The following is a 14,224-nucleotide window of genomic DNA, read 5'->3' on the forward strand; positions in this document are numbered from 1 at the left end:
AAATGACAAGAGAACGACCCAAATGACCCTGATCCAAAGTTTCCATCCCCCTGTTCTTAATACTGTGTGTTGCCCCCTTTAACATCACTGACAGCTTGGAGTCTTTTGTGGTGGTTGTGGACGAGGCTCTCTGATGGTGAAGTTGCCACTGAATATGTTTTGGACTTTATTTACATAAATTACAAAGAAATACAAACAGTATGACACTCTGTGGTAAATCTGCATGGAGTAGACAGTTCTCAAAAACTGAGTGACTGTGCAAGAAGAAGCGTGAGGAAAGCCACCAAGACACCCAGAAATTATGGACTTATGTGGCTGTGATTGGAGAAATTGTGCACAGTGCAGGCTTTGCATTTTGCATCACTACTCTTAGCTTCATAGTGGAGTAGAGCAGAGAAGGATTTTCTTTCATCAAAACAGATCAAATCCAGACTTGCATCTCAGATGTACCTTATGGCAGTTTGTAGCTGAACTTTCAGGTCTTCTTATTAAGAAAATCCTCCTCTATACCACTTCAACATGAAGATGGATAACTGGTGATACAAAATGCAAAGCTTGCACTGTGCATAATTTCTCCAATTGCAGTCACGTAAGCCTATAACTTCTTCTGGGTTGTCTGGGTGTTTTGGTGTCTTTCCTCACTCTTCGCCTTCTTGCACAGTCACTCAGTTTTTGAGAACTGTCTACTCCATGCAGATTTACCATAAAGTACCATATTGTTTGTATTTCTTTGTAATTGATGTAAATAAAGTCCGAAACATATTCAGTGGCAGCTTCACCATCAGAGAGCCTCGTCCACAACCACCACAAAAGACTCCAAGCTGTTATTGATGTTAAAGGGGGCAACACACAGTATTAAGAACAGGGGGATGTAAACTTTGGATCAGGGTCATTTGGGTAGTTCTCTTGTCATTTTGATTTAAAAAGAGGAAACAATTGTTTGACAATAAATGGCTTCACACAACCACTAACCATGAGTGAAAAATTTTTTTCTGTGTTATTCACATTCTCTTAAAAATGGCCAAAAAGGAAAAATTCTGCCAGGGTATGTAAACCTTTGAGCACAATTGTACATTTGTTTATGGATGTACTTTAATGACTTAGACATTAAGAAAACACGACTGAAATGGTAAAAGAAATATTCTATGCGCTTAAAGGAAAACATACGTAGAACACGACTCAAATGTGCAACTGAAGTATTGAATCAAAAAATTTTTTTTCTGATATCAGATCAAGTAATTTTTGGCCAATAGCAGACCGATACTGATGTGACTTTTACCTGAGGCCATCAAACTATGGCCGTTGGGTTTTGCGAAGACTTTGCATTTGTCTGTCTGTGCTCAGCGTAACTCCAGTCCTATTACTGCCAGGGTCTTCAAATTCACAGGGAACATTATTATGACACAGACCTTGGTCAAGTTAAAAAATGGCTAACCTTGACCTATTCTAAGAGGTTAAAAGGTCACATTCTTTCTACACTTTCGTTGTTTACATCCTCATACGGCCAAGGGCATTTTAGCATTGCACTATGTTTTCTAATCTTTAAAGAGGGAAATGGTTGCATGAAAAACCATCAGCTGTTGCTGATGCAGCAGTTATTTATTGTCATTTATGGTACAAAACTTTTGTAAACATCAACAGTTGATTTCCTAACAGATTGGTTGGAGACGACTCATTCCTCAACACGTCACGTTTTGAAATGGATGCTGTTCAGATCCTTCTGACATGTGGATGATTTAAAAGAAAAATGTTTGGTACAAACTGCAGGTTCTGACTTAAAGGTACATTAGACCAAATGTTACGACTCCTCAATGTGTGTGGATTTTAAAGATATTTAATGATTACAGATCTGTTTTTCTAATATTTCCAAAGCATTTATTGGTACAGAAAGCTTTTTCTTGTTTTTAAAATTTGTAATCGACATGAAATTCACGTAATTTGCTCACGATTGTGTGAAAAACATCATAGTAACTTGAACACATTTGTATAAAACTGTTTTATGTCTTGCTTTTCACCAGTACAGAAGAGATACAAATATTGTTAGCAACACTGAAATGCACGAAGGTACAATAAAAAATGCAAACATGTCTTTTTTTAAATTAAAGGTGATCTTGATGACTTGTACTAAACCCATGAGGAACCTGCCTGTACTTTCAATACGGCCCAAATTAAACTGGTATACAAATATTTAAAAGTCGTCTGCTTCAGAAATAAAATGTGCTATTTACTATTGATTTTGGCCTGAATTGAATTCAAATGACATTAACAATGTCTAACTGGCTGTTTCCAAGATATACAAGGTTTTACATTTTGCGTCTACATAATTATATTAACAGTAGAGTTTTCATGAAGAATCATAAACATGGGTATGTTTCTCTGACTGCTTGTATAATATTTAACTGGTTCTCTTTTTGTAACACTTTAAAAATCAGCAAAAGGGTTATATATTAATCCGTAGTAGCACAGTCGTAGCATTTCTTAAAACCACAGTCAATCAACAATTTCAAACATTTTCATTTTCCGTGGGCCAAAATTAGTTAAGTTTGACTATCTTTATTTCAGAAGCAACTTGGCTGTAGACCCGTGTTAACATCATATTAAAGAAGAAGGGGGGAATTCTGGTGCGGTTTTGTGCCACAGACTGCTCTAAAAGTTTCAGTTGTCCTAAAAAGTCAGATGCTTTCAGCTTTTGTTCTGTCACCACCACAAACATTCTTTTACTGTTCTGGTCTTATAATGCCCCACGTTTCATTGCTTATACACGGCCCTGGGATCAACTTGGCACGTTCACGCCGCTCATATAACGTAAGACTGCTTTATTTTGTTATATTACTCCATTTAGTTTGAATAAAATTTGGATTATTTCCTTATTACGCAACTCCATCCAGGAACGAGAACCTGGTGAAAATGAGAAATAGGTTCATACACCAACATAAGGATTGGGGAATATCGCCACCTAAAGGAGACAAGCCTTGATTGTGACTGCCCTGTCTGAAGGGTAAAGCCCTGTTTACACTTAGACGTAAACTCTCCCTGAAGCGTCTCACAGGGATTTTGCCCCCTCCGGGCCGTTTTAGGGATCACACGCCGTAGTTAACGCCGGCGCACGGGGGCGTGGTTTGGTTCCGGCTTCACCGGGAATCGTCGAAAAAATTATTCAACATGTCGAATAATTCCGGGAGCACTCCCGGAGAAGTGGCCTGACGACGGAGACAACGCGAACAACGGCGTTTGATACTTTTTAATCGCCATGTCATCCCGCCCCTTCCTGTAGTCCCGCAGTTTACACCGCCGTAATTGGCGGCCGGCGTTGTATCCCTAATCAACGGCATGTAAAACGACGTAGAGCCCACATCGGCGTCCTCAAAGGCGTTTTAACCGGCGACAGAGGCAGACAGTACGCTGTTCTAAACGCCACCTCCTGGTTAACGGCGTTCCAAACGCCCGATAGGCCGCGGTCAGTATAAAAACGCTAGCGCGCTGCATGCAGGTCTCTCACTCGCGGCCAGCTCCAGATATTTTTGCAGAGAATCTCCAGTATGCCTCCTAAAATAAAATTGGCAGCGGCAAGGACTTACCAAGAGGTCTGGTTCAGAAGCAGAGGAGAGGCCTGTGGTGGAAATGAGCAACACGTTGAGGAGGGGAAAAAGGAGAAAAAAGGCTGAGAGATGAGCTCCCTCACCCTGCACTGACAGCTGCTTCAGCCTATTATACTCTGGGGGCGGTGCCTATAAGCAAAAGTTCCTGGAGTAACGCAGGATTTGCCTGGATAAATCTAGCGGTACACAGGGCATTATCGGCGGCAGCAGAACACCGCCATTCTCACACGCGTCTTAATCTGCGATTGTAAAGGATAGAACTGAGTATTAACCCCCATTGCCTGACGTATGCCGGATGCTATGGCGTCAAAACATCACTTTATTCGGCGGATTTAGCGGCGTTTTATCCGCGTATTTGCGGCTAGTATGGCACTCAAAACACCGGCGAAATGCTCTGCCCCTTTCCACTGCAAAAACAGCCGGAACTACCGTGAACTTCGGTCTATGTACTACACGCAGACAAAACTGTCTATGTGTAACCTGGGCTTAAAGCCCCATTCCTCACTTTTTACAGACATGCATCCTGGAAGGTCACAGTCTGACATTTTGTCCATACCTGGGAGGATCTTAGTTTACAGAAGGGTGTCTGATGAACTGTTATACTTCACCATTGTGCTGTGGTGGAAATTTCATGACGTCCAAAAGTTATTTTTTCCCCATTGCAAACTTTGGTAATTGCTTGCATTTGCATGCACGCTGCGACATCACTGGGAATTTTTGCACAACCTTGGCACTACTACGGTCTGTCACATTACACCTTCACATCACTAGATAACATTCATGGGCAGCTGATGATGCTTCGGGATGCATATTTGTGTAAGTGAGAATTTTATTAAGTCATCTGTTATGTAAAATTGACTGCTTTAAAATGCATATTACTAACCCCCCCCCCCCCCCCCCCAAAAAAAAAACATCTGGAGCAGCCACTGATCTGTTCCCAGCTCCATCATCTGCTCTTAACTTTACACACACACACAACACTGAGTTACTGTGTGTCACACACAGAAGGAAAACTCAGCCATAAATGTAAGGCAGGCTGGAACATACTCCAGCAGAAGGTGCCGTTGATGCAGCAACCAATTTTACTTTGCCCACAATCAGCTATAACTGTCACACTCCACATCACTCAGTTTTTAAAGTATGGCAATGCCTGCGTTACCACTGCATGAATGGCTCATTAAAGTTGGACAGTAGCCTGTTTTTCAAAGTTTATTTTTCCAGTTTCTCTTTTCTGCATTTACACATTAAGAGTTACGACCCGCTGCACTGATCTACAGAATTCTTACTTTATTCTTCTAGTTGCTAGAATGTACATAACCAGCAGGTTGGGTCGAGGGTCATCGCCCCAGTGCATTACAACACATTTACTACCTGGGTTATAGCTCTGCATTTTTTAAAAACCTTTAAATAAAACACAAATCTATGTACACATATTAAATCTTCCCATTTCCAGTGAGGATCACTTTAAAACAGAACAAAGCTACAATTCACATACTGATGGTCCGGTTTCAGGTGAAACGCCTAAATATCCACATACATCATTTCTATACACAAAGGAGTTGCTCTGCAACTGAATGTTTCCGATTTATATGCTAACACAAACACTATAAACTCCTCTTTCTACATTACGGGACCACAAGAGGTTTAACGAGAATGTTTTTCCTCCCCATTTGGCTCCTGCTGCTGCTTTTTGTCCCTTTTTCTTTTATTCCCAGCGTAGTCTGTGCAGAGCAAATGTGCACAAAAACACATCCTCAAATAGAGACTGGAAGGTGTCGAACAAGTCAAGCTTGGCCGAAGTCAAATACCAGCTGCCACGATTCAATTTGACGTTGTTGTGTGGCCCGAAACAAAAAGAGGGAGCTGGAGCAAGGACAGCCCGCCGCTTTAAAACTGCTCCGACAGAGAAATAAAAGACAAGTGTTGGGGCTGTGCAGCGCCACCTTGGGTGTGACTTGCAGTATACTTCAAGTTTAGCACCATTAGGAAAAAAATGTCTGCTTCTCAGTGGGAGGCCGAGCTCAAACATTTCACCTGGGAAGAAAATTCGTAAAGGCGAATGTTTCAAAATTGGCGCTTGTAGGGAGGCGGAATTTAAGTATGTGAGCTACTTTTATGTTTGCACTTAAAACACATTTGTCAGTACAACGACTGACGTCTATAATTCAGCTCAACGAAAAACACGTAAGCCTTCATTCGTCTTCAACCTTCATTATGTCACGTCACGCTGTAACCTGGGTAAAGACGAGAAAAGTGCATTTATTGCCAGAGGTCGCTACAATCATTATATATATATACGCACACACACACTCACAATGTTAACAGCAAGTATTAAAACCACAAACAATCCCATGAGTCCTTGGGGTTTGGTTGCAGTGACTCCCTACTACAGTTGCAGTCTCGACATTGCGGTCAATGTCTGTGAAGGTGTTGGTGGTGACAAAACAGACACATGAGGGTGAAGGAGGGACGCAGAATCCGACTTGGGACGATGTTTCAGTCAGCAATAAAGTGGACAAAGGTGACCGGGAAGGCTCCTCTTCTTATTGGATCTCCTTCAATGTGGCCCAGCTGTGGAAAAGGAAGCGAGAGGGTGGATCAGGAAGGTACCACCCACATGCACACAAAATATTTTCATTGTAGCTCACAGTTCCACAAGACCACCTTTGACCATCTAACACAATGCTAAAACGCTATCACACAAAGCTACAACACAACGTCTGGTTTCACGTGACGTTCCCAATATTACCTTGCAAGTCAAGGATGACGTAAGAAAAACCTTCCTTATTATCGCCGTTTAAGTCAATTTAAACATCTTCTACACCTGAAAATGAAAAGCTATGATAGGTTTTCTGATCCAACAATATTTATGCAACACAAAGCGCTACTATCGAACAAGAAATAGTACAGAATGCAAACAAGCTGAGCACAAGTGGAACAGTTATATCAAACAAAATAGCATGTTTATGAAAGTAATGTTTATCATCAATTTAATTTTTTTTCATAATAAATTTAAAGTGCTGCCCTTTGTCACCGGTTCTGTTCATTATTTTTATGGACAGAATTTCTAGGTGCAGCCAAGGTGTAGAGGGGGTCTGGTTTGGGAACCACAGAATCTCGTCTCTGCTGTTTGTGGACGATGTGGTTCTGTTGGCTTCGTCAAATCAGGACCTTCAGCGTGCACTGGGGCGGTTTGCAGCCGAGTGTGAAGCGTCCGGGATGAAAATCAGCACCTCCAAATCCGAGGCCATGGTTCTTGACCGAAAAAGGTGCTTTGCCCTCTTCAGGTCGGTGGAGTGTCCTTGCCTCAAGTGGAGGAGTTTAAGTATCTCGGAGTCTTGTTCACGAGTGAGGGACGGATGGAGCGTGAGATCGATAGACGGATCGGTGCAGCATCTGCAGTGATGCGGTCGCTGTATTGGACCGTCGTGGTGAAGAGAGAGCTGAGTAGGGGGGCAAAGCTCTCGATTTACTGATTGATCTACGTTCCGATCCTCACCTATGGTCATGAGATTTGGCTCATGGCCGAAAGAACGAGATCGTGAGTACAAGCGGCCGAGATGAGTTTCCTCCGCAGGGTGGCTGGGCGCTCCCTTAGAGATAGGGTGAGGAGCTCGGTCACTCGGGAGGAGCTTGGAGTCAAGCCACTGCTGCTCCACATCAAAAGGAGTCAGTTGAGGTGGCTCGGGCATCTTTTCCGGATGCCCCCTGGACGCCTCGCTGGAGAGGTGTTCCGGGCACGTCCCATTGGGAGGAGGCCCCGGGGAAGACCCAGGACACGCTGGAGGGACTACATCTCTTGGCTGGCTTGGGAACGCCTTGAGGTTCCCCTGGAGGAGCTGGGGGAGGTGTGTGTGGATCGGGAGGTCTGGGCGGCTTTGCTTGAGCTGCTGCCCCCGCGACCCGACTCCGGATAAAGCGGAAGAAAATGGATGGAAGGAAATTTAAAAATCCTTTCATATATATCATATTGTTATTAGTTTACAAAAAAAGCCAACTGATAATTTATACTAAGGGGAAGTCTTCAACTTAAAAAAAAAAAAAAAAAAAACTTTAAAAAAAAGTAAAACATCTATAAAAGTTAAAAACAGAAAAGTAGAACATCACCCTGTTTGTTGAGGTGAGACAGGAGTTCAACAATTTCAGAAAACTGCACAACTGGATTATTATTGATCCTAAAGTAACAACAGGCACTAATAATCCCAGATATTGTCAGTGTTTGGAATCATTACCATTAAAAAAAAAAAAAAAAAAAAGGTAAATGGTAAAATAAATGGACTGCATTTATATTGCGCTTTTCCATCTGCATCAGACGCTCAAAGCACTTTACAAATAATGCCTCACATTCACCCCGATGTGAGTGTGCTGCCATACAAGGCGCTCACTACATACCGGGAGTAATAGGGGATTAAAGACCTTAGTGATTTTCCAGTCAGGCTGGGATTTGAACCGAGAATCGTCTGGCCTCAAGTCCAACGCTTAACCACTAGACCATCACTTTTTTGGTGTTTTCACCAAGAAAGTGAAAACACCTCCATTGTGGGCCATTTAACAATCAAATCACAAATAGAAGCAAAAATAAAATAAAATTAAACTAATACTGATAACAATAGTGTGTATGATAAGAACCTAAATTGATGACTACATGAAGACAGTAAATTAACATTAAAAAATGTCATAATTAACAGGAAATAAAAGGGTTGAGTTCCTTTTCTAAAAACATTCTGCACTCACACACCATTCCAACCCATTATAAAAGCCTTGCTTAATTTATTACCACCCTTGAAAAAATGTCACCTACCTATTTTATAAACGCTGCCCAATCTAGAGCCTGTGGATCCCCACTGGCAACATGCTAGTGATACCATAACATTATTCTATCTGCCTTTAAATTGAACCACTTTATCTTTCGCTAACATCCTTCCACCATGTTTAAACCATAAACTGATTAAGTTAAATAGTTATGGGCTTTATTGTGTTTGCAAATAATTAAATCAGAAAAGTTGTAATTCTTACTTACTATTCTGTAAATTTATTACACTGACAAAAATAAATGTTTATAATACTTAATAATAAGACATTAAAACCTGATAGCAAAAGAGACCCCTTTAAAGTATGAATGAAGAAGATGTGTTTGTAATGTAAAGCAGGTAGATCAGCAGGATACAGAGTTTCCCTACTAATATGATAACCTGGGTTTGGATCCCGAACGTGCCATTTCTCTGTGTTCTTGGACAAGACTGCACTGTCCCAGTCCACCCAGCTGTAAGTGGGTACCAGCCTTTCCTGCTTTGGCCGGGGGATGTCGTTACTTCTAGACTTCAGAAAGTCAACTTTATGCCAATGATAAGATGAAATACCTTAAACACCAAAACGGTTTATTGCAAACAAAAGCATCAGTCATGAGTAAAGTGGACATTTGTCAACCCTTGATTATCTTTTGGACATTTTCATTAAAGCAAACCAACAATAAACATTACCAAACTAAACTGACTGAAAAAACGAGATAGAGGATAGAAATGGCAGAAATTCAGTTCCTCTGTCGGGTATTTGGGTTTACATCCAAGGACAGGGCGAGAAACTCAAATATCCAGGAGCAACTGAGTACAGCTTCTTCACATGGAACGGAGCCAGTTTTGGTGGTTTGGGCACCTGGCGAGGATGCCCTCTGGTGGTGTCCCTCGGGAGGTCTTCTGGACACATCCAATTCAGAGGAGGCCCCAGGGAAGACCCAGGACATGCTGGAGGGATTATATTTCCCAGCTATCTTGTAAACACCTCAAGATCCCCCAGGAAGAGTTAGAGGACTCGGCAGAGAACGGGGAAGTACGGGATGAGGTCTACTGTCACTGCAAACCCGTGTAAGCAGCAGAAAATGAATGAATGTTTATGCTGTAGACATACGTGCAACCATTTATTTTATTAAGACATAATAACAGAAGTGGAAAACTAGGGGTTATAGAAGTGACCTAGTGTGAGAAAGGTTACAGGTTTGATCCCCCAACTGGATGAACAGAAAAACTAAGATGAAAAAGCTCTAGAGAAATGTAATCCATTTAGCTTTAAAAGTACTTGGTCAAACGTATAAGAAAGAAAATAAGCTTTAATAGCATCAAAATCTATGTGAAATCTGTGTGTATATATATATATATATATATATATATATATATATATATATACACACACACACACACACGCACAGTAGTGTTCAGAATAATAGTAGTGCTCTGTGACTAAAAAGAGTAATCCAGGTTTTGAGTATATTTCTTATTGTTACATGGGAAACAAGGTACCATTAGATTCAGTAGATTCTCACAAATCCAACAAGACCAAGCATTCATGATATGCACACTGTTAAGGCTATGAAATTGAGCTCTTAGTAAAAAAAGTAGAAAAGGGGGTGTTCACAATAATAGTAGCATCTGCTGTTGATGCTACAAACTCAAAACTATTATGTTCAAACTGCTTTTTTATCAATCCTGTGAATCACTAAACTAGTATTTAGTTGTATAACCACAGTTTTTCATGATTTCTTCACATCTGTGAGGCATTAATTTTGTTGGTTTGGAACCAAGATTTTGCTGGTTTACTAGTGTGCTTGGGGTCATTGTCTTGTTGAAACACCCATTTCAAGGGCATGTCCTCTTCAGCATAAGGCAACATGACCTCTTCAAGTATTTTGACATATCCAAACTGATCCATGATACCTGGAATGCGATATATAGGCCCAACACCATAGTAGGAGAAACATGCCCATATCATGATGCTTGCACCACCATGCTTCACTGTCTTCACTGTGAACTGTGGCTTGAATTCAGAGTTTGGGGGTCGTCTCACAAACTGTCTGCGGCCCTTGGACCCAAAAAGAACAATTTTACTCTCATCAGTCCACAAAATATTCCTCCATTTCTCTTTAGGCCAGTTGATGTGTTCTTTGGCAAATTGTAACCTCTTCTGCACATGTCTTTTATTTAACAGAGGGACTTTGCGGGGGATTCTTGCAAATAAATTAGCTTCACACAGGCGTCTTTTAACTGTCACAGCACTTACAGGTAACTCCAGACTGTCTTTGATCATCCTGGAGCTGATCAATGGGTGAGCCTTTGCCATTCAGGTTATTCTTCTATCCATTTTGATGGTTGTTTTCCGTTTTCTTCCATGCATCTCTGGTTTTTTTTGTCCATTTTAAAGCATTGGAGATCATTGTAGATGAACAGCCTATAATTTTTTGCACCTGCGTATACGTTTTCCCCTCTCCAATCAACTTTTTAAATCAAACTACGCTGTTCTTCTGAACAATGTCTTGAACGTCCCATTTTCCTCAGGCTTTCAAAGAGAAAAGCATGTTCAACAGGTGCTGGCTTCATCCTTAAATAGGGGACACCTGATTCACACCTGTTTGTTCCACAAAACTGACGAACTCACTGACTGAATGCCACACTACTATTATTGTGAACACCCCCTTTTCTAGTTTTTTTTTTTTTACTAATAGCCCAATTTCATAGCCTTAAGAGTGTGCATATCATGAATGCTTGGTCTTGTTGGATTTGTGAGAATCTACTGAATCTACTGGTACCTTGTTTCCCATGTAACAATAAGAAATATACTCAAAACCTGGATTAATCTTTTTAGTCACATAGCACTACTATGATTCTGAACACTACTGTATGTAAAAGCACAAACGCAAGTGAATTAGAAAGCAAACCCACCGTGGCAACAAAACAACTCCACCAAGCTTTGGACCGACAGTTAAAAACTATCAACTGGAAATCAAATGACTTGATCTTTATCGTGCTGTTGAGGCACTAATGGCTTCAGGGCAAAGAGGCCTGATCAAGATTTGACGCTGCATCTTTATTCTGAAGTCTCACCACAGCTGACCGCTGCATCGTTTACGGCTCTGTCTCATGCAACCACTTCAATATCCACAACACATGCAGAATGACTAGGCTGCTGAATACAGTGAGGAAATGTGGTCCAGACCCCAGAGGGACTTTGGGTCCATGCAGAGAGACTGACTAAATACGGTCATATCTAAAGAGGTGGCTCGCAGGAAAACAAGCTACAGCTGCTCAGCGTTACACAAGCGGCTCCACAGAGGAAGCAACAGCAGGCGGAAAACGAGGCGGCGCATGAGGAGCAGGGTACTGGCCAGAATGAGATCATGGCCTTGTTTTTTGCCTCCGTGGTTACAGAGCACTCTGATGTCCACGTTTTGGAACCAGAGCTGGACTTGGGCCACTTTTTGCGCTGCTAACATGCTAACAGTGTGAACAGGAACACACAGTGGGTAGCAGCTGCAGAGACACTGACCCACCACTCCTGGTCTTCTTCTCCGTCCACAATGATCACCTCTCCCTCGGAGAAGGTCAGCTCGTCCGGGTTATCGGCCACGCAGTTGTAGACGGCTTTCACCCGCTTTGGCCTCTGCTTCTGAGAGAAAAAAACGCATACAAGCTTGTAAAAGTTTTGCAGGTGAGGAAATGTTATTCAGCTGTTACACATTTAATAAGTGAACTGTAATTTTTATTGTGTTTGAGTGCGCTGTGCAACATTATACAACTCCTCACTCCGGGGAGGAGGAGTAACAGGAAGACAGAGGTCGGGAATGAGAGGAACAATAGTAGACAGAAAACCAGTATTGATCAGTATGCCTGGTATTTATATTTATATCTGCAAACTGTTTTTCTTTTTACTTTCACTTTTGATACTCTGTGTGCTTCTTACCCTGTGTGCTGCTATACAATACTGCTGGAACCTCAATTTCCCTGAAGGAGTCTTCCCAAGGGATTAATAAAGTTCTATCTAATCTAATATAATCTAATCTGAAGAAGCCTGACTAAATGTTGCGCTTTTAAGATGTTTGACAGGTCCTGTGACTTCTACATTTCAAAGTGACTTATTTTATTATTGTCGTTTCCCCCCCCCACACACACACACACACATTCTACATTATCTGCCATTACAAAACAGCAACATTTTTGCTCCATTAGAATATTGGTTGACGTTCTTTAAACTAGCGCATAACTGAATAGTTTCTTCAGAATGCCATAATTTTTTTTCTTGAATTCTTGTGAAATTCTTTCAAAAGTGAATGCAACTTATATATGAAAACATGATTAAATACAACCATAATTTGTTACAAATAAAATGTGACTCCCAGAGAAATATCATTATTATGATTTTTAAAGGTATTATATTTATATCAATTTACATATTTATACCAATTTAAAAATATTTGACATTATTTATTTGATTATTTCATACAAAGCTTTGGGTAGAGTGGTGTAACTGGAGTTGGTCGTATCACAATGCATCAGTGTTTCTTTCTTTTGAACACACTCTCCAAACACTGGCTGATCCACTGATGTCTGAAAGTGGTCACACAAAAATAATAACATAAAAACACAAAGCTGCTAAAATCTCCATCTCTTAAAAGTGAGAAAAAAAGTTCAGCACTCACTGGGTAAGTTTTCCTTGGCATTGGTGCCAGAGGCAGAGACTGACCTACGGAGTTCTGGGAACATCCTGGAACTTCCTTAGCTGGAACACATGAGGAAATGACATCAATCAATCAATCAATTTTTTTATATAGCGCCAAATCACAACAAACAGTTGCCCCAAGGCGCTTTATATTGTAAGGCAAAGCCACACAATAATTATGTAAAACCCCAACGGTCAAAACGACCCCCTGTGAGCAAGCACTTGGCTACAGTGGGAAGGAAAAACTCCCTTTTAACAGGAAGAAACCTCCAGCAGAACCAGGCTCAGGAGGGGGCAGTCTTCTGCTGGGACTGGTTGGGGCTGAGGGAGAGAACCAGGAAAAAGACATGCTGTGGAGGGGAGCAGAGATCAATCACTAATGATTAAATGCAGAGTGGTGCATACAGAGCAAAAAGAGAAAGAAACAGTGCATCATGGGAACCCCCCAGCAGTCTAAGTCTATAGCAGCATAACTAAGGGATGGTTCAGGGTCACCTGATCCAGCCCTAACTATAAGCTTTAGCAAAAAGGAAAGTTTTAAGCCTAATCTTAAAAGTAGAGAGGGTGTCTGTCTCCCTGATCTGAATTGGGAGCTGGTTCCACAGGAGAGGAGCCTGAAAGCTGAAGGCTCTGCCTCCCATTCTACTCTTACAAACCCTAGGAACTACAAGTAAGCCTGCAGTCTGAGAGCGAAGCGCTCTATTGGGGTGATATGGTACTATGAGGTCCCTAAGATAAGATGGGACCTGATTATTCAAAACCTTATAAGTAAGAAGAAGAATTTTAAATTCTATTCTAGAATTAACAGGAAGCCAATGAAGAGAGGCCAATATGGGTGAGATATGCTCTCTCCTTCTATCATAGCGACAACAAACTTTCCACGTTTGCACAAAGCAACATGAGCCGACAGACGGCGAGTCAACACGGTGACATTTTGCTAATCACTCTGTGGCGCCATTGTGTTTTGTGTAAATGCACTGATTTTCTGCCACTTATCCATTTACTGACCCGGCCTTTCCATCGATTCTGATCGAGTTAGAGGTCCTCTGCTAAAGCTTTTCTCATTCCTAAAAAAGAAGAAATAGAACATCATTTACTGGAAGATCATTATATCTGAGGATATTAACAGCTGTGGGACAGAT

At 41.3% G+C, this 14,224-nt stretch overlaps 1 protein-coding gene and 1 long non-coding RNA gene across 3 annotated transcripts in view; both read right to left on the reverse strand.

Moving 5' to 3' along the window:
* Nucleotides 1-1,852: 1,852 nt before the first annotated feature.
* Nucleotides 1,853-2,621, reverse strand: LOC117500630. Its single transcript, XR_004557810.1, has 2 exons — nt 2,592-2,621; nt 1,853-2,173 (listed from the first exon to the last, which is right to left on the reverse strand). It is a non-coding gene; the product is annotated as an uncharacterized LOC117500630 (long non-coding RNA).
* Nucleotides 2,622-4,793: 2,172 nt separating this feature from the next.
* Nucleotides 4,794-14,224, reverse strand: part of asap2a (ArfGAP with SH3 domain, ankyrin repeat and PH domain 2a) — a 98,305-nt gene continuing 88,874 nt past the window's right edge. For both annotated transcript variants that reach the window (XM_034159366.1, XM_034159365.1), the window contains 4 exons: nt 14,091-14,149; nt 13,063-13,142; nt 11,913-12,032; nt 4,794-6,170 (listed from right to left, as the gene is read on the reverse strand). In XM_034159366.1, coding sequence (XP_034015257.1) covers nt 6,096-6,170; nt 11,913-12,032; nt 13,063-13,142; nt 14,091-14,149 — 334 coding nt within the window. In that variant the 3' untranslated portion in view covers nt 4,794-6,095. The remainder of the gene's footprint in view (nt 6,171-11,912; nt 12,033-13,062; nt 13,143-14,090; nt 14,150-14,224) is intronic.

This window comes from Thalassophryne amazonica, chromosome 19 (genome assembly GCF_902500255.1).
Source record: "Thalassophryne amazonica chromosome 19, fThaAma1.1, whole genome shotgun sequence".
In the NCBI taxonomy this organism is placed as follows: domain Eukaryota; kingdom Metazoa; phylum Chordata; class Actinopteri; order Batrachoidiformes; family Batrachoididae; genus Thalassophryne; species Thalassophryne amazonica.